Source organism: Erythrolamprus reginae, chromosome 7, assembly GCF_031021105.1.
Source record: "Erythrolamprus reginae isolate rEryReg1 chromosome 7, rEryReg1.hap1, whole genome shotgun sequence".
Classification (NCBI taxonomy): domain Eukaryota; kingdom Metazoa; phylum Chordata; class Lepidosauria; order Squamata; family Dipsadidae; genus Erythrolamprus; species Erythrolamprus reginae.
The window spans coordinates 71,151,723-71,176,245 of NC_091956.1; the positions used below are offsets into that span (position 1 = coordinate 71,151,723).

General features: G+C 36.9%; 1 protein-coding gene across 8 annotated transcripts in view; it reads right to left on the reverse strand.

The window, feature by feature from the left end:
• NR3C2 (nuclear receptor subfamily 3 group C member 2) overlaps positions 1 to 24,523 on the reverse strand; it is a 180,419-nt gene that overhangs the window by 53,495 nt on the left and 102,401 nt on the right. For all 8 annotated transcript variants that reach the window (XM_070757795.1, XM_070757800.1, XM_070757799.1 and 5 more), the window contains exon 4: positions 9,334 to 9,450. In XM_070757795.1, the coding sequence (XP_070613896.1) occupies positions 9,334 to 9,450 (117 nt within the window). The remainder of the gene's footprint in view (positions 1 to 9,333; positions 9,451 to 24,523) is intronic.

The following is a 24,523-nucleotide window of genomic DNA, read 5'->3' on the forward strand; positions in this document are numbered from 1 at the left end:
AAATAATATTTCCTCACGTTGCTTTTGATCTTTCCCCCAACTAACTTCAGATTGTGTCCCCTTGTTCTTGTGTTCACTTTCCTATTAAAAACACTTCCCTCCTGAACCTTTTTTAACCCTTTAACATATTTAAATGTTTCGATCATGTCCCCCCTTTTCCTTCTGTCCTCCAGACTATACAGATTGAGTTCATTAATTATATAAATAATTATATAATGTTATATAATAGCACAGTAGTAGGTTCCAAAACCCACTGCTACTGGTTTGTGTGCATAGAACACTTCTGTGCATATGCAGAAAAGTCCCGGGCAAGTGGGCGGAGCCTCCTGCCACCGGCGCTACTGGTTCATAGACAGGCTGAACTGAGAGCAATCCACCATTGAATTAGCATTAGCATTATATATCACTTCACGGTGCTTTACGGGCTTTTTAAAGCAGTTTAGAGTCAGGATATTTCCCCCAACAATCTGGGTCCTCATTTTACTGACCTCGGAATGATGGAAACCCAAGTCAACCTTTGGCCAGTGAGACTTAAACTGCCAAACTCTTGGTAGTTAGCAGAAGTAGCCTGCAGTGCTGTATTCTTATATTCTTCTTTTTTAATATTAGATTTGTTTTGCTGTAATATTGTTTTTTGTTATTGTTGTGAGCCGCCCTGTCTTCGGAGAGGGGCGGCATACAAATCTAATAAATTATTATTATTATTATTATTATTATTATTATTATTATTATTCTAACCGCTGCACCCCTACAGCTTTAATAATAATTAAAGTTCTTGATAACAGAATTATATTTTGAAGCAGGAAAAGCAAATTATAACAGTGTTTCCTAACTATATCTTCTATATATCTCATATGGATTCAGCAAAGCACGATTATTGTCTTAAATGCAAGCCCAACATCACAAGTTCCCTTTATTAACTAAATCACTTATTATTTTCTCGCTCTTTTGTTTTGCAGTATTCTCAGCTAAGCTTTTTCTCGACTAGTTTTGAAATTGCACTTTAGGGTTCCTTTAAAATAATTAACAGAAATATTGTTAAGTGCATCTACTCAAGTAACAGCTACCAAAATTATACTTTAAATAATTAATCTTTATTACTTTCTAATATCATTAGTAACTTGGGTCACAAACTAAGAACTTCCAATAATTTTCTTATCTTAAACAAAATTGCATGTATTCTGAAAATATTACTATAGAATATTTGCACAACTGCATAATTTATTTTCTTGGATGGCAAACAAGTCTGCATTACAGATTATTTTATCTAAACTCAATTAGAAAGATCTAGACATACAGGTATGAATATGCTTTTTGGTATTATCTTATAAATAGAGAAAAAAGAATAAAACATAGGAATGAAATTTAAAACAGACTTGTTCAACATTCTTCACTGAGGAAACAAACATCAAGTACACAATTACCACATAGGAAATATATGGCAATGATATTTTAAAAAAATATTTTTAAACAATAGTTTGTTATATTAACAATTTGGCACAAATTGAAACACCGATGGCTGCAAAAAAAAATGATTTAGGTTTTACCAAGCGGTAATACCCAAATCTCGAGAAATAATTTAATTTCCCCTTATCAAAATTTATTGGCGCAATGAGTGGTACCATGCACCATGTTCTCCAAAATATTCAGAGAAATTGGACAGAGCAATCAAATGATAAGAGAACAGCAACTGATTTACGAAGAGGAACCAAAGATGCTGGGTTTTTTACCCCAGGAAATGATAAGGGAGAGTAGATATAATAGCACTCTTCAAATACATGAAAGAGAGTCGCGTAAAAGAAGATCAAGACCTGTTTTATCTTCTTCCAAAATAGAGAGCACTGAAAAATGGATTTAAGTTCTTGGAAAAGAAGTTCTTGTTCAATGTTAGAAGAAAGTTCCTAATGGTAAGAACTGTTCAACAACATAAGCAATTTGCCAGGGAGGTGATGGGCTCTCTTTCAGCAGATATGTTCAAGTAGAAGCTAGACAGTCATCTCTCTAAGACAGTGTTTTTCAACCAGTGTGCCGCGGCACACTACTGTGCTGTGAGACATGGTCAGGTGTGCCGCGAAGCTCAGAGAAAGAAAGAGAGAGAGAAAGAAAGAGAGAGAAAGAAAGAAAGAGAGAGAGAAAAAAAGCAAGAAAGAGAGAAAGAAAGAAAGGAAGAGAGAGAGAAAGAAAGCAAGAGAGAGAGAAAGAAAGCAAGAGAGAGAGAAATAGAACAAGAGAGAGAAAGAAAGCAAGAGAGAAAGAGAGAGAGAGAGAAAGACATAGAGGGAGGGAGGGAGAAAGAGAGCAAAAAAGAAAGGAAGGAAGAGAGAAACAGGGGTGGAGAGAGAGAGAAAAAAGAAGGGAGAGAAAGAGGGAGGGAGAGAGAAATAGAGCGGAAGGGAGGAAGAGAGAGGGGAAAAATTTGTGCAAACTTTTTTAGCCGCCCCCCCCCCCCCAACTCAATGTGCCCCAGGATTTTGTAAATGTAAAAAATGTGCCATGGCTCAAAAAAGGTTGAAAATCACTGCTCTAAGACACTTTAATTTCAACGCCTGCGATTAGCAGGAAAATAGACTCTGTGGCCTAAATGGCCTCTTTTAACTTTAGGATTCCAAGACATATCCTTTTCATTATTATGATTCCGGCACAGTCAGCCAGATGTTTATACTGGATTTAGCTTTTTCATTCACCTATCAAATCATTTCCAAGGACCTGGAAGATGCTGATGTTTGGTGGTATTAAAGGAATCTCTTAAAATTAATTATTAGTTATTTATTAACATAACTTTTAAGTTTATATGAAAAATTAACATTGACTATACAGAATGTGAGCTTCTTTTTACATTGTAGGAGCTGCGGTGGCACAGTGGTTGGAGTGCAGTACTACAGGCTATTTTTGCTGACTGACTGCTGACTGCTATTTGGCAGTTCAAATCTCACCAGGTTCAAGATTGACTCAAATTTCCATCCTTCAGAGGTGGGTAAAATGAGGACCTAGACTGTTGGAGGCAATAGGTTGACTCTGTAAACTGCTTAGAGAGAGTTGTAAAACACTGTAAAGCGGTACATAAGTCTAAGTGCTATTGCTATTACAGTAGTCCCTCGCTATACCGCACTTCACCTACTGCGGCTTCACTTCATCGCGGGTTTCTGAGGCAGATTTAAACAGCCCGCCGAACTCGATCGGCAGGTTTTAAAAAAAAATAAAAAAATCTAAAATTGTAAATACTGTGTTTAAATACTGTATCTAAAATAAATACTGTGTGGGAAGGGTTTATAAACACTTAAAACAATGAAAACTTACCAAACAATTACAATATAAATACTTAAATAAGTACTATCAGTCGATAAATTCCCCATCGCGGATTTCACCTATCGCGGCCACGTCTGGAACGTAACACCAGCGATAGGTGAGGGACTACTGTACTGTATAAGCTCTTTTTATTTAATGGAAAGTAAACATAAATGCAGATTTCTGTATGCATCATTATCCATTCACTCTGGAATAATATGATTATAATATAATTCAATTAATCTATATGATGAAATCAGCTGATTAATCAGACTCATATTCATATGAAATGTATAAATAATTGCTAAATATAAATTATTTTATGTATTAGTATGCTATGTTATTATGTCTAGAAATATAAGTTGCAAATGTTTTGCTTAATGCCCCAAGTTCAGCAAAACAAACAGATCTTTTATTACATCCACCTTCACTCCACTTTCATTTTCCAGCACTGTTCTCTAGCTAGCTGATGCATTGTCAGCCAACTCTCCTGCTAACTTTGTTCAAACAATTTTGTTTCAACCAGAGCCAAGAATGGTCCATTCTCTTTTCAACTTTCTCTCTGGTTGCTTCCACACCCAAATGTTCCCTTTGGCTGAACTTTACAAGTCCTAGAAACCAATCCCTATTTTTCATTCTAGCCTCAAGATTCTCTTGCTCCACTCCTTGATTCCACCTCTGTTACTGAAGAGTAACTCCCCCACCCCCTATTCTGGAATAATAATGATTCTTCTATCCATTTAAGCCATTTGTAGTTTAAGTCCATTACAACCATTCATGTCTGAGCGATATATAATAAAGTACACTTTGCAGAAAATGCAGACAAAATATTTAGAGATAAAAGAAAAGTTTACAATAAGTAACTACTACAGTTAGCATTTCTGTGCTACAAAAATATTGATTACAATTATTTGAGATATATAAATAGTAATATTTATATAAAAAGAGATATAAAAATAGTAATTATTGTCAACTATAGCTTTGTGATCATCTGGAATTCTGCAGCATAGATACAATTCATCATAGATTTTGTACCAGACTCAGTAAACCACTCTAGAAACTTCATTATTTGAATAACAAGCTTAGAAGAAAGTACAGTGATACCTCGTCTTACAAACGCCTCGTCATACAAACTTTTCGAGATACAAACCCGGGGTTTAAGATTTTTTTGTCTCTTCTTACAAACTATTTTCACCTTACAAACCCATCGCCACTGCTGGGATGCCCCCCTCCGGACTTCCATTGCCAGCAAAGCGTTTTTGCATTGCTGGGATTTCCCTGAGGCTCCCCTCCATGGGAAACCCCACCTCCGGACTTCTGTGTTTTTGTGTTGCTGCAGGGGAATCCCAACAGGGGAATCCCAGCAGCGCAAAAATGGGCGCTTCGCTGGCAACGGAAGTCCGGAGGGGGTGCTTCCCAGCGAGGGGAGCCTCAGTGAAATCGCAGCATTGCAAAAACAAAGAGGTCCAGAGATGGGGTTTCGAGGACTTTGGTGTTTTTGTGATGCTGCGATTTCACTGATGCTCCCTTTGCTGGGAAACCCCACCTCCGGACTTCCGTTGCCAGTGAAGCGCCCGTTTTTGCGATGCTGGGATTCCCCTGCAGCATCACAAAAACACAGAAGTCCAGAGGTGGGGTTTCCCATGGAGGGGAGCCTCAGGGGAATCCCAGCAGTGCAAAAACGGGTGCTTCGGCTGGCAAAAGGGGTGAATTTTGGGCTTGCACGCATTAATCGCTTTTCCATTGATTCCTATGGGAAACATTGTTTCGTCTTACAAACTTTTCACCTTAAGAACCTCGTCCCGGAACCAATTAAGTTTGTAAGACAAGGTATCACTGTACTATAGATGTGGGAGGGGAGGGGGGAATCAGCTACTCTGAGGGGCAAAAATGAATAGGAAAAAATATATTAAATTGAAAAAAAATAAAGAGATACCTGTCTGATTTTGTGACCTACTACACTGAAATATAGGAACAGAAGAATAGAAAAATACAACTTTTTGAAGAGACGCATGAAATCAATATGTGTTATTTTACATAATTCAGTTATACTCTGTATTTACATAAATTTGGGTAGCTGCTTTTCATGGCAATGTAAGAGGAGAACCATATCAAACTATGATGCCAAAAGCCAGAAGTCAAATAAGATCATTTCTGGCTAGCAAAATTTTATTAAAAGATAAAAGCTTTTATGAGTTGTTAGTGAAGTCAGCCACGGCTTTTAATGTTAGGCCTTTTAATAAAATGTATTAGGAAGGTGCTGCAAGAATCCCTTCAATCTTGATGAATGTTTGTGCTAAGCAACTAAGGAAATATATATATCACAACATACATCATGGTGGAGGGAATGGGGGGGGTCACACATGCATGCATCGGTTTATTTGTTTGTTTGTTTGTTGGTTGGTTGGTTGGTTGGTTTGAGTTGAAAGGGACCTTGCCTTTCAACTCAACTCAAGTCCAACCCTCTGCTTAAGCAGGAAATCCTATAGCACCCCAGCCAAATGACAGTTTAATCTCCTCTTGAAAATGTCCAAAGTTGGGGAGTTCACAATTTCCGCTAACAGACTGTTCCACTGGTTGGTCGCTCTGACCATCAGGAAGTTCTTCCTTATTTCCAGGTTGAATCTCTCCTTGGTTAGCTTCCAACCGTTGTTCCTCGTCTGGCCCTCTGGTGCCCTGGAAAACAGTGTGATCACCTCCTCTCTGTGACAACCCCTCAAGTACCTGTAGACCGCTATCATGTCCCCCCTGGCCCTTCTTTTCTCTAGGCTATCCATGCCCAGTTCCAGCAATCTCTCTTCATAAGTCTTGGTTTCTAGTCCCCTAATCATTTTGGTTGCTCTTTCTCTGCACCTTCTCCAGAGTTTCTATGTCTCTTTTGAAGTGTGGTGACCAGAACTGAAAGCAGTACTCCAGATGTGGTCTGACCAGGGCATTATAGAGTGGCATTAATACCTCTTGGGTCTTGGAGTGTATCCCCCTGTTGATACAGCTTAGGATTGTGTTGGCCTTTTTAGCCGCTGCTGCACATTGCTGGCTCATATTTAGTTGATTATCCACCAAGACTCCGAGATCCCTTTCACAGTCACTACTGCTAAGTAGGGTTCCTCCCAGACTGTATCCGTGTCTAGGGGTTTTTGGGTTTTTTTACCTAGGGGAAGGACTTTACTCTTCTCGACGTTGAACATCATTCCGTTAGTTTGGGCCTACAGCGTTAATATATCTAGTCTTTCTGTATTTTGAGCCTATCCTCTAGGGTGTTGGCTATCCCAGCCAGCTTGGTGTCATCTGCAAATTTGATTAGTTCCCCCACTATTCCCTCATCTAGGTCATTGATAAAAATGTTGAAGAGCACAGGGCCCAGGACAGAAACCTGTGGTACCCCACTGCCTACCTTCTTCCATGTTGATTTGGAGCCCTTGAGGACAACTCATTGGGTGTGGTTGGTCAGCCAACTGTTTATCCATTTGCATGTGTTGTAATCTACCCCATTGTTTTCTAATTTGTGGATTAGGAGATTGTGATCTACTTTATCAAAAGCTTTGCTGAAATCCAAGTATATGAGGTCAACTACGTTGCGTTGGTCTACTGATTTGGTTATGGTGTTGAAAAATGATATGAGATTGATATGATGATTTGTTTCTGACAAACCCATGTTGGCTGTTTGATATAATCTTGTTTGTTTCTAGGTAGTGGCAAAGTTGTTTTTTGATTATTTCTTCCATTACTTTTCCCGGTATAGAAGTCAGACAGATTGGTCTGTAGTTACCTGGATCAGTCTTTTTACCTTTTCTGTGGATAGGGACTACATCAGCTTGTTTCCAGTCTTCCGGTAGATCTCCTGTGGTCCAGGATTTTTGGTAGATGAGAAGTCGTTCCGCGATGCTGTCTGCCAGTTCTTTTAGGACTCTGGGATGTAGTCCATCTGGTCCTGGCAATTTGTACTTGTTGAGCTCCCACAAGTGGTCCCTTATTGTGTTTTTATTTATGTTGAGTTCAGTTCCAGGGCTGTTTATTGCAGTTGAGTTGCAGGTTGGTTGGTTGGTGGTTCCTTTTTTGTGTGAAGACTGATGCAAAATAGGCATTGAGCAGCTGTGCTTTATCTCTGTTGTCTGTGATTTCTTTACCATCTTCATTTTTTAGTGTAGTGACTGTTTCCTTGATTTTCTTCTTGTCGTTTATGTGCTGGAAGAAGCTTTTTTTGTTGTCATTGACTTTCATTGCTAGGTATTGTTCATGTTGGGCCTTTGCTGTTCTTATTTTTTGTTTGCAGATTCGTGCTGTTTGTTGAAATTCCGCCTTGGTTATGTGTCCTTCTTTCCATTTTTTGTATTTGGCTTTTTTTTTTACTTTTAGGTTGTCTGTGAGGTCTTTGTTTAGCCATGCTAGTTTCTTTTTAGTTTTCCTGTTTTTCTTTTTCATAGGGATTGTATTGTGTTGGGCATCTATGATTGTGTTTTTAAGGGCCTCCAAGGCTTCCTGTATGGATTTACCCTTTAGAACCTCCTTCCAGGGGATATTTTCCAGGTTGTCTCTGAGCTTGTTGAAGTCTGCTTTTCTGAAGTCTGGGACTGTAGTGGTTTTGGGTTCAGCAGTTAGGGATTGTATTATATTGAATTTTAGGATGACATGGTCACTCTCACCCAACGTCCCTTCTACTTTGATTCCCTCTATCGTTTCTTCCCTGTTTGTTAATATTAGGTCTAGTATTTGCAGTCCTTCTGGTTCCTGTTTCCACTTTTTTTTTTGTATGTGTATGCACGGGGGACGTCTTGTGCACATGTGGTGGGTCATACACGCACACATGGGGGGCACGTGGAAGACACACACACATTGCATTATGGGTGTGTGCACTTTCAGCACTCAGCAGCAAAAAGGTTAGCCATCACTGTTATAGGGTTTCCTGCCTAAATAGGGGGTTGGACTTGAAGACCTCCAATGTCCCTTCCAATTCTGTATGTCTATTCTATTATATATATTTTTAATGGGCAAAACTAATTATCCAGTTCACTTTAAAATGTGACTAAAAGTTATGCTACTTATTTAACAGGATAAATATGAATTAGTATAATTAAAATACTATCAGTATAGTCATGCAATTAAATTATGTTTTCCCTATATTTTTACTATAATTAATTTTTTGCTAAGCTGGAACATAGCAGGAGATCTGGCAAATAACACACAGTTTTCCCCTGGTTAAACCTGATGTTTTATTGGAATGTTTTCACAGCACTACCACAAAAACAAGAAAGCAAGAAAAAAATACATCCAATACTTCAATTCAATTAGCTGCCTAACATTATACTAAAATTTCAGTCATCATCTAATTCTCATTGTTCTTATTCTGAACTATTATTTATTTAAAAATTAGAATGATAGTAAGATCTTATGACATCTTATAGAATGTCTCTCTACCAGTAGAGGAAGCCGCCCTGAGTCTGCAGAGAGGGGCGGCATTCAAATCAAATCAAATCATTCAGGATAGAGCTTCAAAGTTCATCTATCTAAGTGATGGTGAACCTTTTTTGGCCTGGGTGCCAACAGAATGTGTGTGCTCATACCCATAATGCAATGCCCTCCCCCCATGCATGCACACAACTCCCGTGCCCCCTGCAATGCCCTCCCGCCATGCATGTGCACAGGCCTCACTGAAGCCTCCAGACCTCCAGTAGGCCTGTTGGGCTGTTTTTTGCTCTCCTCAAGATTCTGGAAAGCCTCCTGAAGCCTGGGGATGGCAAAAAATGGGCCAACAGGAAATTTGATTCTGGTTGGGCCATTTTTCGACGTTCCTAAGGTTTAGGAGGCTTATATGAAGTCTGGGAAGAGCGCAAACAGCTGAAAAAAAGTGCAGAAATCATCTGGCAGGTGTACACATACATGCGGGAGCTGACATAGAACAATGCTTCATGTGCCCTCAGATATGGCATAGGTTCACCATCACTGATTTAGCTAATACTGTTTTTTAAAAAAATCAGGTATAACATATATTTGCAAAAGAAAAAGAAAAATAATTATATTAGAAAGCATTAATATTCATTGTTTACTTACCACCTAAATTCATTCCAGCTTGAAGACACTTCTGTAATCTGCAAGCTGGACAGTTTTTTCTTCTAATTTTGTCAATTATACAGTCATTCCGTCCTGCACATAAATAATTGTGCTGCCCTGCAATAAATAAAAGACAGAATATAATAAATTCTATTTTATGCAATATACAATACAATATACAATAAACTGTTCACAACACAGACTCACGGCTTTAAACATGAAAAAATTCCTCTCCCAACTCTTATAATTTTTATTATTTTTCAGTCTGCCAGAGCATTTTAAAATAATTGCTCATAACAATTTTTAAAACACAATATTCAATAAATAACTAAATTAATTAATTAATCACACCCACGTCCACATATTTAAAATCAGTGAACTAAATCTTATCTTGCTTAAATATTCCAGACAGAATTTTATAAAATTCAAGAATTTATTATGATACAAACTTCAACGAACTCAACTTCATTCATATTGCTACATGATACTATCATAAATAAAGATGGCTGAAGAGGTATAAAAAGCTTTCTTTGGCAAAGCGGATTATATGTATATTAAAAAGTGAATTACAGTAGTCCCTCGCTATACCGCGCTTCACCTACTGCGGCTTCACTTCATCGCGGGTTTTCAAGAAATATTAATGAGAAAAATCATTCGTGGATCTTCGCTGGTTCGCGGGTTTCTGAGGAAGTCGATCGGCAGATTTAAACAGCCCGCCGAACTCGATCGGCAGATTTTTAAAAAAATATATATCTAAAATTGTAAATACTGTATTTAAATACTGTATCTAAAATAAATACTGTGTGGGAAGGGTTTATAAACACTTAAAACAATGAAAACTTACCAAACAATTACAATATAAATACTTAAATAAGTACTATCAGTCGATAAATTCCACATCGCGGATTTCACCTATCGCGGCCAGGTCTGGAACGTAACGCCAGCGATAGGTGAGGGACTACTGTATATGTACATTAAATCCTGTCAAAAACCAAGTAAAGCTTAAGCATACATGAAATAAGCATATCCACAATTGTATAGAAAGGCCTTCAACTGTGTCAATCATGTCAAGCTATAGAAGTGATTGTTAAAATGGAAATCCAAGAGCATCTCATTGTCCCAATACAAACATATATACTGTATAGTCATGACGCCACACTATGGAAAGAACCTGGCAAATCAGATGAGCTCCAAATTAGCAAAGGGCTGAGACAAGTCTGTATGTACTCTCATTATTTATAGAACTTATAGAAAAAATAAGTTGTAAGACAATGGAAATAACAACCAGTCTCAGAATTGATAATGAAATTGTACATAGCTTTCTCCTTTTAAGCTAATCAATAAATAGGCAATCAAGAAATACATTACAAACTAGATTTTGGTTGATCAGCTATGAAGGCCTAGCCCAAAGAAAAGATAAAATTATCAAAGTATCCAAGAAATGGAATCCTCTGTGGAAGTAAAAATTAACTTGAATGAGGATAGAAAATGTATGGTGCTTTAGGACAGTGATGGCAAACCTTTTTTCCCTCGGGTACCGAAAGCACCTGCGTGAGTGCCCACACCCATATTTCAATGCCTGGAGATGGTGAAAATTGTGCCCCCTGCCTCCCTCGAGGCCCCCTGGAGACCAGAAACAGCCTGTTTTCCAACTTCTACCTGGGCCCAATAGGTCCCCAGGTTCTAGAGGCTGCCCTGGCGCCTGGGAAGGACAAAAATGCCCCCCCCATCCCTCCAGAGATCCTCTGGAAGCCAAAAATGTTTCCCTAGAGCCTCCATGTGAGCTGAAAATCAGCCGGCCAATGAGCACCTGCATGCTGAAGCAGAGCTAGGGCAACAGCTCGCATGCTAGCAGATATGGCTCCACGTGCCACCTATGGCACCCATGCCATAGGTTCACCATCACTGCTTTAGGACACTGGTCTTGAGAATACCGTTGTATAACCATATATATAAATTAGTGGATAACTGAACAAATCAACTCAGTGTTCTTACTACAGGAACAAATGCCCAGACTCAAATTATCATATAGGTCAGTGATGGTGAACCTGTGGTATGGGTGCCACAGGTGGCATGCAGAGCCATATCTGTTGGCACACGAGCCGTTACCCCAGCTCAGCTCCAACGTGCATGTGTGTGCCAGCCAGCTGATTTTTGGCTTGCATGGAGGTTCTGGGAAGGCGTTTTTGGATTCTAGAAAACCTTTGGAGGGGATGGGAAGGACATTGTTACCCTACCTTGGCTCCAGGAAAGCCTTTGGAGCCTGAGGAGGGTGAAACACAAGCCTGCTGGGCCCACTAGAAGTTGGTAAACAGGCTGTTTCCGCTCTCTAGAGGGCTTCCAGGGTGCAGGGGGAGCTGTTATCGCCCTCCCCAGGCATTGAATTATGGGTGTGGGCATTCTCGCATGAGTGAGATAGTGTGTATGCATGCTCTTTCGGCACCTGAGCAAAAAAGGTTTACTATCACTGATATAGGTTGTTGATGTTTTGTCATGGCTTCACTGACATAGGTTGTTGATTTGTTGGGGGTTAGGGGAAAGGGAGGGTCTTGCCTTCTCTTTCTGCTCAAGATCGCCATGGACAATTGGTGAGCCATTGTGTGACACAGAATGCTGGACTCGGTGGGCTTTGGCCTGATTCAGCATGGTTCTTCTTATGTTCTTATGTTCTCCAGTGACCAATGGAGATGAAAAAATAACTTTGTGACCAATACCTTCATTTACAACCTTTCCAGCCTCTCTCTCTCCCTCTCCCTCTCTCTCTCACTTTCACACACACACACAAACACACACCTGCTCACCACTAGAGTCACTTAGAACATATTGTACACAATTAGTTTCTGCAACTTAGTCATTAGGCAAAGTGGTCGCTAAGTGAAAATCTTGGATTCTGACTATGTTTAGGATTTTAGTTCACTTTTTTTCTTTTTGCTTTAAAGCATCAAAAAGATATGATCGCAAACAGCTATTGAACCCAAACAACGGGGAAGATTTCTGAAATTTGACTCATGAAGTAAATGGATAAAAGGACATTATCCTTTTCCCAACTTCCCTTAAGAATACTCATCCCAGCACTGGAATAATTAGCAAGAAGGAAATGAATGTTTGTATTTATATTAAAGAAGGAAAGAGATTATAGGAAAGTGATCTTGCGTTGGGAAATGTGCATTGAAAGGAATGCTCCAGTACCTGCTGTTTTCCTAGTACCCTTGCAGATGAAAATTACAAGCATTTTATATTTGCTTCACTATTTCCACCCCAGCAACATATGCACTGGGAATTTTAAAAAGTTAAGATGACAATTACAAATGAGCATCCAAAGCCATGCCCTTTTGTATGTGCATGTACTGTTCAAATTATGAGTATAATAAGAAAGTACAGAAACTTACTTCTTCCATAACACTAGAACTTAAAGTTATACAGACTAAATAATTAATAAGGAAGTAAACTACAGTAGTCCCTCGCTATACCGCGCTTCACCTACTGCGGCTTCACTTCATTGCGGGTTTTCAAGAAATATTAATGAGAAAAATCATTCGCGGATCTTCGCTGGTTCGCGGGTTTCTGAGGAAGTCGATTGGCAGATTTAAACAGCCCGCCGAACTCGATCGGCAGGTTTTTTTTATAAAAAATATCTAAAATTCTAAATACTGTATTTAAATACTGTATCTAAAATAAATACTGTGTGGGAAGGGTTTATAAACACTTAAAACAATAAAAACTTACCAAACAATTACAATATAAATACTTAAATAAGTACTATCAGTCGATAAATTCCCCATCGCGGATTTCACCTATCGCGGCCGGGTCTGGAACGTAACACCAGCGATAGGTGAGGTCTCACTGTACAGCACTCCTCGCAATACATAGAGCTATTTTTCATACAAAGATGAAAGGCTCTAATAAGATTTTAAAATATAAAATAACATTTTGAAATATTATTATAGTACAGTGGTACCTCATGATACGAACTTAATTGGTTCCAGGAGGAGGTTCGCAAGGTGAAAAGTTTGTAAGACGAAACAATGTTTCCCATAGGAATCAATGTAAAAGCAAATAATGCGTGCAAATCCTTCAGGAAAATCCCAAACTTTAGAAGGGAGGCGAACAGAGGGCAGGGAGGAGCAGCTAAAGGGGGCGGGTGGAAGAAGCAAGGCTAGGCTACAGGGTGAGTGGGAAGGAAGAAAGGCAAGGGGGGCGCCCCTCCCTTTTCTTTCTTCAAAAGACACCATTTCAGTGCCTTTGCAAGCACGTTGTTCTCTGCAAAATCTTTCCTACTCCAAGCAGCCCCTCCCTTTTCTTTCTTCAAAAGACACCATTTCAGTGCCTGTGCAAGCATGCAGTTCTCCTAGTTTTTTAAATGCAAACTCTTTCCCCCTCCAAGCCGCCCCTCCCTTTTCTTTCTTCAAAAAAGGAAAAAGAGAGAAACCCCTTCATCCCAGCAACAGCGGCTTGGGTTCGTAAGGTGAAAATAGTTTGGAAGAAGAGGCAAAAAAATCTTAAACACCAGGTTCGTATCTCGAAAAGTTCGTTAGAAGAGGCGTTCGTAAGATGAGGTGCCACTGTATATCTGGGCCTAAGCATAATAACCCTTTCTTTTAAAAAATCTTATACACAGTGGAGAAATTGCAAATTACACAATGATCATATGTACGTTTTCATAAGAACGTTTTTCAGATAGAAAGCTTTAGTAATCCTAAATCCTGATTAGTCAATCTTATTTTAATGTAAAATCAGGAAATTACATAAAAACCTAAATAATAGGCTTAGTTGTTGGAATATTAGTTATTAACTGTTGCCTCTGCACCACTAGAACTGAAAGTTGAACTTCTGTACAAGTGATAAATAAATTTGCATTTTAAAGAAAAAGATTCCCACGTAATTATATATTATTCCTGTGTATTGACACTGGAAGAATAAGAAATATATTCTGAACATCGCTATAGAGTTATAATATGTAAGTGATGAACTATTTATATCTATTCACAAATAGATTTTTATCTCTTCACATACTTCACAGGTAGGTATGCTCCGCTAATGAGATATTAGGAAATTACCTGCAAAACTTCAAATCTCAGCCAAGCAATACTCTGTCTTACACATTGACAAAAAGAATCAACTCAAAATACAAACTTGGTGGAAATGAACTTGTAGATGACCCTCAAAGACCTTGGAGTACTCATATCCAATGACCTAAGTGCCAGAGCCCACTGTAACAACATTGTTAATCCAGAACTTACAAAAGTTTTGTCAGACCAATTCTAGAATACAATTCACCTGTATGGAATCCACATTGCACATCAGACATAAATACAATTGAGAGAGTCCAAAAATATTTCACAAGAAGTGTCCTTCACTCCTCTTCTCGCAACAAAACACCTTAGTCCACCAGACTTGAAATACTGCAATTAGATAATTTACAATTATGACGCCTCCAATGTGATCTAACAGTAGTTCATAAAATCATATACCAAAATGTCCTTCCTATTAGTGACTACTTCACCTTCAACCGCAACAACATACCAACACGTAACAGAACTTACGTAAACTGCTCCAAACTAGATTGCAGAAAATACGACTTCAGCATTAGAGTGATCAGTGCCTGGAATGCATTACCTGACTCTGTGGTTTCTTCCCCAAACCCCAAAATCTTTTAACCTCAGATTGTCTACAGTTGACTTCTCCCCTTTTCTAAGAGGTTTGTATGGGGTGTACATAAGCGCACCATTGTGCCTACCATCCCTGTCCTACTGTCTTCTATCGTTACTTACTACTTATGTTATGCTTATGCAAACTACAATCCTGCACTTGTTCGACAAAATAAAATAAAAATGAATGAATGAATGAATGAATGAATGAGCAAATCGAAGGATGTTGTATTTAACCCTTGAAATGCTTTCCTCAGTCTGGAAAAATAAGAACGTTGAAATATTTTGCAGTTTCCCAAGAATGATCTACAACCTAAATTCAGTTCCATTTGAAAACCTGTTGACCTCCATCTAATGTTCTGTAACATTTAATCTTTGCCAGATTTTTGAGATATTAAATATGCTGCTGGTAATCCACACAATATTGGTTTCTGTTCTAATGTTTTTTGTTCCAATGCAGCTTTCCAGTGGGAAAAATAATTGTTTACAAAAATTAAACACAGTATAAAATTTAATTTGGGCAGGTCTATCTCTGTGATATCCTGGACTTGTATATGAAATGCATCATCATCATCATCATCATCATCATCATCATCTTATTTATTTATTTGATTTGATTTGATTTGATTTGTATGCCGCCCCTCTCCGAAGACTGGGGGCGGCTAACAACAATGAAAAGACAATGAAAACAAATCTAATATTAAAATAATCTAAAAAACCCCAATTTAAAGAACCACTCATACATACAAGCATACCATGTATAAATTCTATAAGCCTAGGGGGAAGTGAAATTTCAATTCCCCCATGCCTGACGACAGAGGTGGGTTTTAAGGAGCTTATGAAAGGCAAGGAGGGTGGGGGCAACTCTGATAACTGGGGGGAGCTGGTTCCAGAGGGTCGGGGCCGCCACAGAGAAGGCTCTTCTCCTGGGTCCCACCAAACGACATTGCTTAGTCGATGGGACCTGGAGAAGGCCAGCTCTGTGGGACCTAACCGGTTGCTGGGATTCGTGCGGCAGAAGGCGGTCCCGGAGATATTCTGGTCCGATGCCATGAAGGGCTTTATATAAAATAAAATATACATTTGTCAAGAATCATGTGGTACGACACTTAATGATTGTCAGAGGGGTCAAATAAGCAATGAAGAATGTTTCAATCTTTCTCAGCATCTTCAGTGTCCCAAGATACATTAATAATCTTAAGATCTTCCTTAAATGTTTAGCACCAAGTTTTCCAAGGCCAACTTGTTTTCTCTTTCCTCCAGGAATGATCCAAACATAGTGCAATTTTCAGATGTTTGTCTTTAGGCATATGTATGATAAACAAACTGCATCCGTCGTTCATTCATTGTACGTGATAGGTGTTCTAAATCTGATCTTTGCAGTACCTCTTCATTAGTGATCTGATCATTGTAAGAGGCATGGAAGATTTTTCTCAAGCAGAATTGTTGGAAAACATTTAATCATCTTGATTGTACACTTCCATGTTTCACAAGCATATATTGCATGACAAATATATGGTACGACAAACTCCTGAACAGTTTTATATTTGTATATAATACTTATGGCTGCCAAATTGGGCAAGTGCACTGAAACGGCATTTCAATTCAATAGTTAATGTCCATATATGTATCTCCATTGATAGATATAATGCAATCAGGATAAATAAATTGTTGGATTTGTCCTGTAGCCAGGCAATGGACTGTTATATTTCCTAAGTACTTCCAAGTTGCATAAATGATAAAATAGAATAACCCCAAATTGGAAGGGACCTTGGAAGAATACCATAGGATTTTACAATATTTCATAGTGATTCTCAATGAATTGAGTCAAATGCCTTTTTAAAGTCAAAAAAATTGATGGTGTCTGGTATCTGGAATTCAATACTCTGTTCAATGTTATTTATTAAGGAAGGATCAGATTGTTAACAAGAGCATCCTTTCTTGAATCCTGCTTGTTCTTCATGAAGGTGGTATCCACTGGAGCTGAAAAACTGCTGAGTAACACAAGGGACAGAACTTTTCCAGGGACTGATAGTAACGCTATGCCTCTCCAGTTATTACAATCACTGTGGGTTCATTTCTTTGATACTTAATGATTACTCACTGCTCCAATCTTTCGGGATGCATTCCTGTCACCCACAGGGACCTCTTGCACCAAACTATCTCCACCATGTTGTAAGAGCTCTGCAGATATCTGATCTAAGCTAGCTGGTTTGCCATTTTTAAACAACTATATTGTGTTCTGAATTTCAGTAATTGTAATTGGTTCCATACTGAAATCAGGTTTCTCTGGTTGTGCAATGTTGGAAAAATCATGCACTACTGATGGGCTAGGTTGGTTCAATGCGTCTCTAAAATGTTCAACCTAATGTTTATCTTGTTCTTTTTTTTACTAAGTAGCATTTCCACATATTTAACTTTAATTAGAAAGTTGGTGTTGGTTCTAATTTTTATCAGTTCACAGTCAAGACAAAATAGCTATATGGAATACACATACAATAAATATTCACATTATATATTTAAAATATAATGAGCCTTAAACTGAACAAGGCATCTGTTGGCTAAATACATCCAGATGAAGCTTTTGTCAAATTTTTATTGAAAGGACATTTTATTCTAAGTTTTACAAAGTTTCCATCTTTTAAAACTGCATAAATCACTATGTGCCAAATGAAGTCTTCCTTTAAAATGTCACATGGATATATCTGCTGACAAGATTTTTAAGAGGCTTCAGTTCTATAGGGCAAATTTACATTTTGTTGATTGCAGAATATTCTAAGAATATTTTAACACATATTTTTAATGTGTATCAAGTTATGATTTTTGACAGCAATATAGGATTAATTGACGTATAACCCACTGCCAATATTTAAAAATTATTAGAATTAAATTAAACTTATAAGGTTAGAAATAATGAACATTTAACTACAGAATAATTAGAAGAAGAAAAAATTGCAGTCACTAAACTATATCCAGCATATTTGTCAGCTCTTTCTCTTTCAATTGAAGGATAGTCATAAAAAGTTTAAAGACAAACAGTGATAGATGCAAGTATTCTGTATTAACTAATCGCTACCAACATTGCAATATTTCAGTTAAAATCCTCCTAAAATATAAGATCTAACAAGAGTATTAACTAAGCTTATATAACATGTGTGGGGAAGCAACCAATGACAAACCTTATGCCCATAGGAAGCTTGACTGACATACAGCTGTTTCTGCACACACAAAGGAAGCTTGAATCGATTAATGGCAATCACTTAAGCCAAATTTAAGAAAACGAGAGTTCCTATGGCACAGTAAACCTTTGAACACAGAGTTTGGATCCATGTGATGGCCCTTACTTAGTAAGTGTCTTTCAATGGTTGAAGAGGAATTTTATGGCCATTATTTGCTGGCATATATCCAACAAGTTTGAGTAATCCAACAACAGGGGCAATCCCTCTTTATAGGTATATTACAGTAAGACCTCACCTATCGCTGGTGTTACGTTCCAGACACGGCCGCGATAGGTGAAATCCGCGATGGGGAATTTATCGACTGATAGTCCTTATTTAAGTATTTATATTGTAATTGTTTGGTAAGTTTTCATTGTTTTAAGTGTTTATAAACCCTTCCCACACAGTATTTATTTTAGATACAGTATTTAAATACAGTATTTACAATTTTAGATATATATTTTTTGGAAAACATGTCAATTGAGTTCCGCGGGCTGTTTAAATCTGCCGATCGACTTCCTCAGAAACCCGCGAATCAGTGAAGATCCGCAAATGATTTTTCTCATTAATATTTCTTGAAAACCCGCGATGAAGTGAAGCCGCAGTAGGTGAAGTGCGGTATAGCGAGGGACTACTGTACTGAATCTTTCTTCTAGGAGTGAGGACATTAGATCAAACAAGTATAAAGTGAGATGCTTTGCAAGGTACCTCCAAACAAACCTGCCCCCAAGCAAATAGCATTTGTACTTAAGTCATATTAAATATCTGAAGCGGTAAAAGTTCATTGCTTTAACTCCAACCAAGCAGTTAAATAGAGTTGATAAGCCAAAAAGCTTTAAATGTAGATCAACTCTGACTTTCATGATTACAGAAAGTTATCCTGCAAAGTCAAGTTACACGGGGATGCACTAGTATGAACAAATTTTAGGTGGTGAAAGAATTTACATGAGCTGAAACCAGATTCCAGTCTTCTTGGAGATTTAGATACCTATTAGGCTATTTGCAACAGAGTGCATGGAAACTTGGATTGGACAGCTTCAACAGAACGCACGTCATACTAATAGCAAATTTGCGCCCTTTATAACAGATGGCTCATGACCTTAGTTCTAAATATTTCTGCTGCATCTGGGACATAATTATTGCCATCTCAGAGAATAGCATTTCAGAGTTTGTGGACCCAGGTGGTGATGGCCCTTGTTGTGCTTGCCAGATTGCTGAGTCTTGTAGAGAAACACTGAGATATTTAAAAACTTTGATTGATTGGTCCTAAAACTACTGATGACTGATAATTGAAGAAGATTTTAGTTTAATTGTACCTGTCAACCAGTCTTTCCTTTCTGTAACAGCGGGCAAGACTCTAAGACTCATGTGTATCACTGAGATATTTTTCACATTTGTATCATTGAGACATTAATAATAATAATAATTTAATAACAATAATAATAATAATAATAATAATAATAATAATAATAATAATAATAATAATAATTTATTAGATTTGTATGTTGCCCCTCTCCGTAGAGTCGGGGCGGCTCACAACAGTTTATAAAATAAACAGAAGAAATTTGTTGGTCAGCATTGGGATACAACTTGTCAAACTTCTACTAATAATGAATATAAAGTTAAAAAGAGAGAAGCAAGATGCATCCTTGTTTCACTCTTTGCCTAGTAATTAAAAACCTAAGAAGGAATTAAGAAGTAAGAAATTAAAACCTAAGAACAAAGAATGATACGGCTGACATGACCATATAGCGAATGACAAGATATTCAGAATTCTTATCTGCCTTGCACTAAATCAGTAAACACTACAATATTAGTAAACCTATTTACCAGATTACTTATGGGGCCACCTTCTGCCGCATGAATCCCAGCGATGGGTTAGGACCCACAGAGTTGGCCTTCTCTGGGTCCTGTTGGCTAGACAATGTTGTCTGGTGGGGCCCAGGCGAAGAGCCTTCTCTGTGATGGCCCCGGCCCTCTGAAATCAGCTCCCTCCAGAGATTTGCACTGTCCCCATCCTCCTCGCCTTTTGCAAGGGCCTCAAAGCCCATTTATGTCGCCAGGCATGGGGCAATTAGATCAAGCCCCCTTCCTCTGTTAATGAGATGTAATGTGTGGCTGTGAATGAATTGGTTGACTGTTTTTTAAATTATATATGGGATTTTAATAGTAACTTTTAATTAATTAGATTTGTTGTTGTGTTGCTTTTGCACCCTGTGAGCCACCCTGGGTCTTCGGAGAAGGGCGGCATACAAATCTAATAAATAATAATAATATGATTTATTATTGAATATGAAAAAGGGACCCAAATTTCAAGTCTTCACCTAAATACTATAAATTAATGATAATATAGTAATTGTCCAATAATTCAGTCAAACATGCAAGCAACTGCAAATAGTATGACTATTATTTAACCAACTAAATCAAATAATTCTGATTTAGTAGGAGGAAAACAACAAAAGTATCTTTATCACTTTTCAAAGTATCAGTTATTCAGTGCCTTAAAATGATACAGTATTATAATTTCTGCATTTCATGTTTTTCTGCATTTCATTTCGTATAGGAATGTTCAGTTAGTCTCCATATTTCTGTGAAAGCAGATGCTAAGAAACGCTTCTCGAACACCTTTTACTTTTTAAACATGCTGGATGACAACTTTTATTTTTGTTTCTGGTTTAATTAAGACAGGAAAATATTTTTAAACAATTACAAAAGGAATGCTTAAGTATGAGTTTTCATATCAAAATGAATATTTCCTAATAATTAATGTATTTAATGTTTTCATGCCAATTCTACCAACAATGTAAATCCAATTTTAATGTGTCTATGATGTTGGGGATGAAAGAGACTATTAGTTCATGGTTTTTTAATTTTTGAAATATTCACTGTCAGATACTTGAAGTGATCCCATTATAAATTAAACTATGAACTTAATTTCATGGATAGACTGGCTTCTTCTTACTCTATAATATTTTATATGAAGAAACTATAACTATAATTTATTTCAAACTGGCTGTTACTTTAAGGGGCGAGTACAAGTGCACTAGAGTGCCTTCTGTCCCCTGTCCTATTGCTCTCCTATATCTCCTATACCTTTCTTCTATTCCTATATCTCTTCTTCTATTCTTTCATTGATATGTTCTATTACTATACCTTCTTTTCTATTATTTATTAGATATATTTTACTATGAGTATCTCCTCTATAACCTTCATCATGTATTTTACTATGTGTATATAGATATATACCTACTAAAACCCTCATTGGACAAAATAAATAAATAAATAAATAAGTAAGTAAGTAAACAAACAAACAAATAAACAAACAAACAAACAAGCAACTTTAGATTTTAAATATTTGTTATTTTTCTTATTTCCCATTTGGAAATAATCTTGTTACACCACTTCTTATAATGTTCTCTTTAACTAACTCTTTAATTACAGATCTTTATGCTGATGTCCTATATCAGAGGTCTTCAAACTTGTCAACTTTAAGACTTGTAGACTTCAACTCCCATAATTCTCAAGCCCACATAGCTGCGAATTGAAGCCAACAAGTCTTAAAGTTGCCAGGTTTGGAGACCCCTGTCTTATATTAATTGAGATTTCACATCTCAGCCTTCCTAGACATCTTGACTGCCGATTCTTAAAGCTACTTATTAATAAGGAATACATTTCTACCGTAGGCAGTAGGCACTATCAGTAATATTTTCAAGAGCCTCAGAACTGAAAGTCAACGTATTGACTATAAAAGTAAAGCCTTCACCAAGCTTGATGCAGGAGTATTCAAAGAGCAACTAACTAGCATGATTGTCGCAGCATACTTTGGGGACTTTAGATTCACGTAATTTTAATGGTTGCCATATTCCTTTTCTTCCTTGGCTCCCTTTAAGTCCTGCCTTGTTTCTGCTTTTAGTTATTCTCATAAGCAGTTGAAATGACCCAAGCTCAAAATTCTTGTTTATAAATGAAGAAACCAGAAAATCCAATAAACTGGGTGAATTCCACTGCTAGGATATGAAAATATAGAATGGTTGTCCAATTATGCTAACAATTAACTTTGAATAAACAATCTGATAAATTATAACACATCAAATTTTAAAAATGGTTAAACTAAGTGCATTCTTTTAATTATCTTAAATATGCAATGCTGCCTATTTCATGATCAGTGTGAATACAAATTCTAAAATATTTTTTCACTTCTTTCTATCTTTTTCTCCCGCATTTTACAATAATATTCTTTTAATCTCACCATTAGATCTCACATTTTTTCCTACTATACCAGTGTCAAACTCACATTGTTATGGTAGCATCACATGACGTATCAGGCATTTCCCCCTTCCACTAAACTGGTCATGGATATGACCAGCATGTGATGCATCTGGCTCGTGCGACAGGAGTTTGACAGAGTTTGCATTCATACTTCAATATACATTTAGTTTTCTCTTTACAATATAAAATAGACTTCATGCCCAATCTACTTCACAATTTCTTATATGGGGCCAGCTAACTTCATTATTCCTAGCCAACCTGCCCACATCTTATTATTGAAGCTAACAATTCTTTACAGGTTACAAACAAGGTACCAACAGAAAGCACGTATATATAAACAAGAAAATTTGAAAAATACTGAAACAGACTTGAAAAGCATCTTGCTTCATGTCCTAACCGGGTTAAATCTAGGATCAAAAATAGTAAAGTAGTTCTTATCTTGTTTTGTTGGGTTATTTAGTGAGAAAGGGGTATTAAAGGGGAAATAATATCTGAAGTGTTTTTACTATAAATACCACTCCATCTTAAATGTAAATCTAAATTAAATTAAATTAACCCTATAGTACTGGTAGAAGTAACTTGTATTATTTATTTATTTTATTATTTATTATTTGGATTTGTATGCCGCCCCTCTCCGAAGACTCGTATTATTCTAATATACTAATTAGTATTATTCTAATATACTAATACTCACAGAATATTGTTTGCAAGGATTTTTTTTCTTTTTTTTTGAGGAACTGAATAGATGTTCACCCTGTTTCATTTACTTTGATGCAGTAGGTAACTATGTTTTCTCTTATGTGAACAAGGAAGTGCATGTTTGTAGAGACAACTGCTTCTGCAGTAGATTTCTTTGGACACATGAAGCATTGAACCATACATATCCAATTCTCAAGTTCAAAAAGTCTCTCAGAAAGCAAAGAAAAGGCAGCTGTTATTTGAGCTTTTGCTTGATTAAAGGCATGAAGCATTTCCATCTGAAAAGATTCCAAGACTCATTTCAAGTTAGACAATTCATTTGTATCATTCACTTCATTAATTACACTAGAGTAGTTAGTGTCCGATTCCTTCTTCCTTCTTCTTAACATACCAAAGCAATATAAACTGAGAGAGGCTGAACCATAACTTCGTTGCCAGTCATCTTGAACTGTGAATTGGGAAGCAAATTGGATCAATCAATAAATGAGAGATTTAATTATATTGCAATCAAAACATTACAAGCCCTTTAAAATAACCATCTTTGAGATGGTTTTCGAGGATGTGCAGCTATTAAAGGCCCATCATTCTAATACACAAAATTGGGAATCCTTTTTCATTGCACCCAGGCAACCTAAACCCCATCACAATGCACCCATTCTCTCAAGATTTAAACAAGTAGATATCAGTAGACATATTTTTTTAGCCAGTCTTTTAATTGTTAAATGAAGTTAATATCAGAGTTATTGTTAATTAAATCTATGTTTACCTATTTTTATATTGCTTTGATTTTTTTTTAAAAAAAATCCTAATGCTTTGTGTATTCACTAGAATAGATAAGTGAGACGTAGTAATTAACTAAATAATCTTATTGTCTGATAATTGTGAATCTCTACCATCGCCTCCAATTACATAAAACACTATTTGTCTTTGAAAGAAACACCTGTGAAGAATTACAAATGAAGGGGATATGTAAATATAATATACTGTGTGTAAATGAATCTCAATACAGTACATACTGCAAAATTGGACCTTGTGTCTGAATATTATATATTATATAAAGCTGGGTGTGGTTCACTGTAAAGTTAAAAATAAATTTGTTACTAAAAATACTTCCAAGACAAGTAACATTAGCTCTCATTAGAAATAGAGCAGCTAATAAAAAAACTTTATAATATTAAGTAAAATGTATTCTGTTAAGTCTTACATATACCTGTTACCTAGATCAGGTAACATGTTACCAAAATTTAAATAAAAGTAATACTTTTACCACTTAGAAAACAAACTATAAAATAGGAAAAGTTTAGTAATAACACATTGGTCATACACACATACAGTAGAAGCAAGTTATTGTTCACC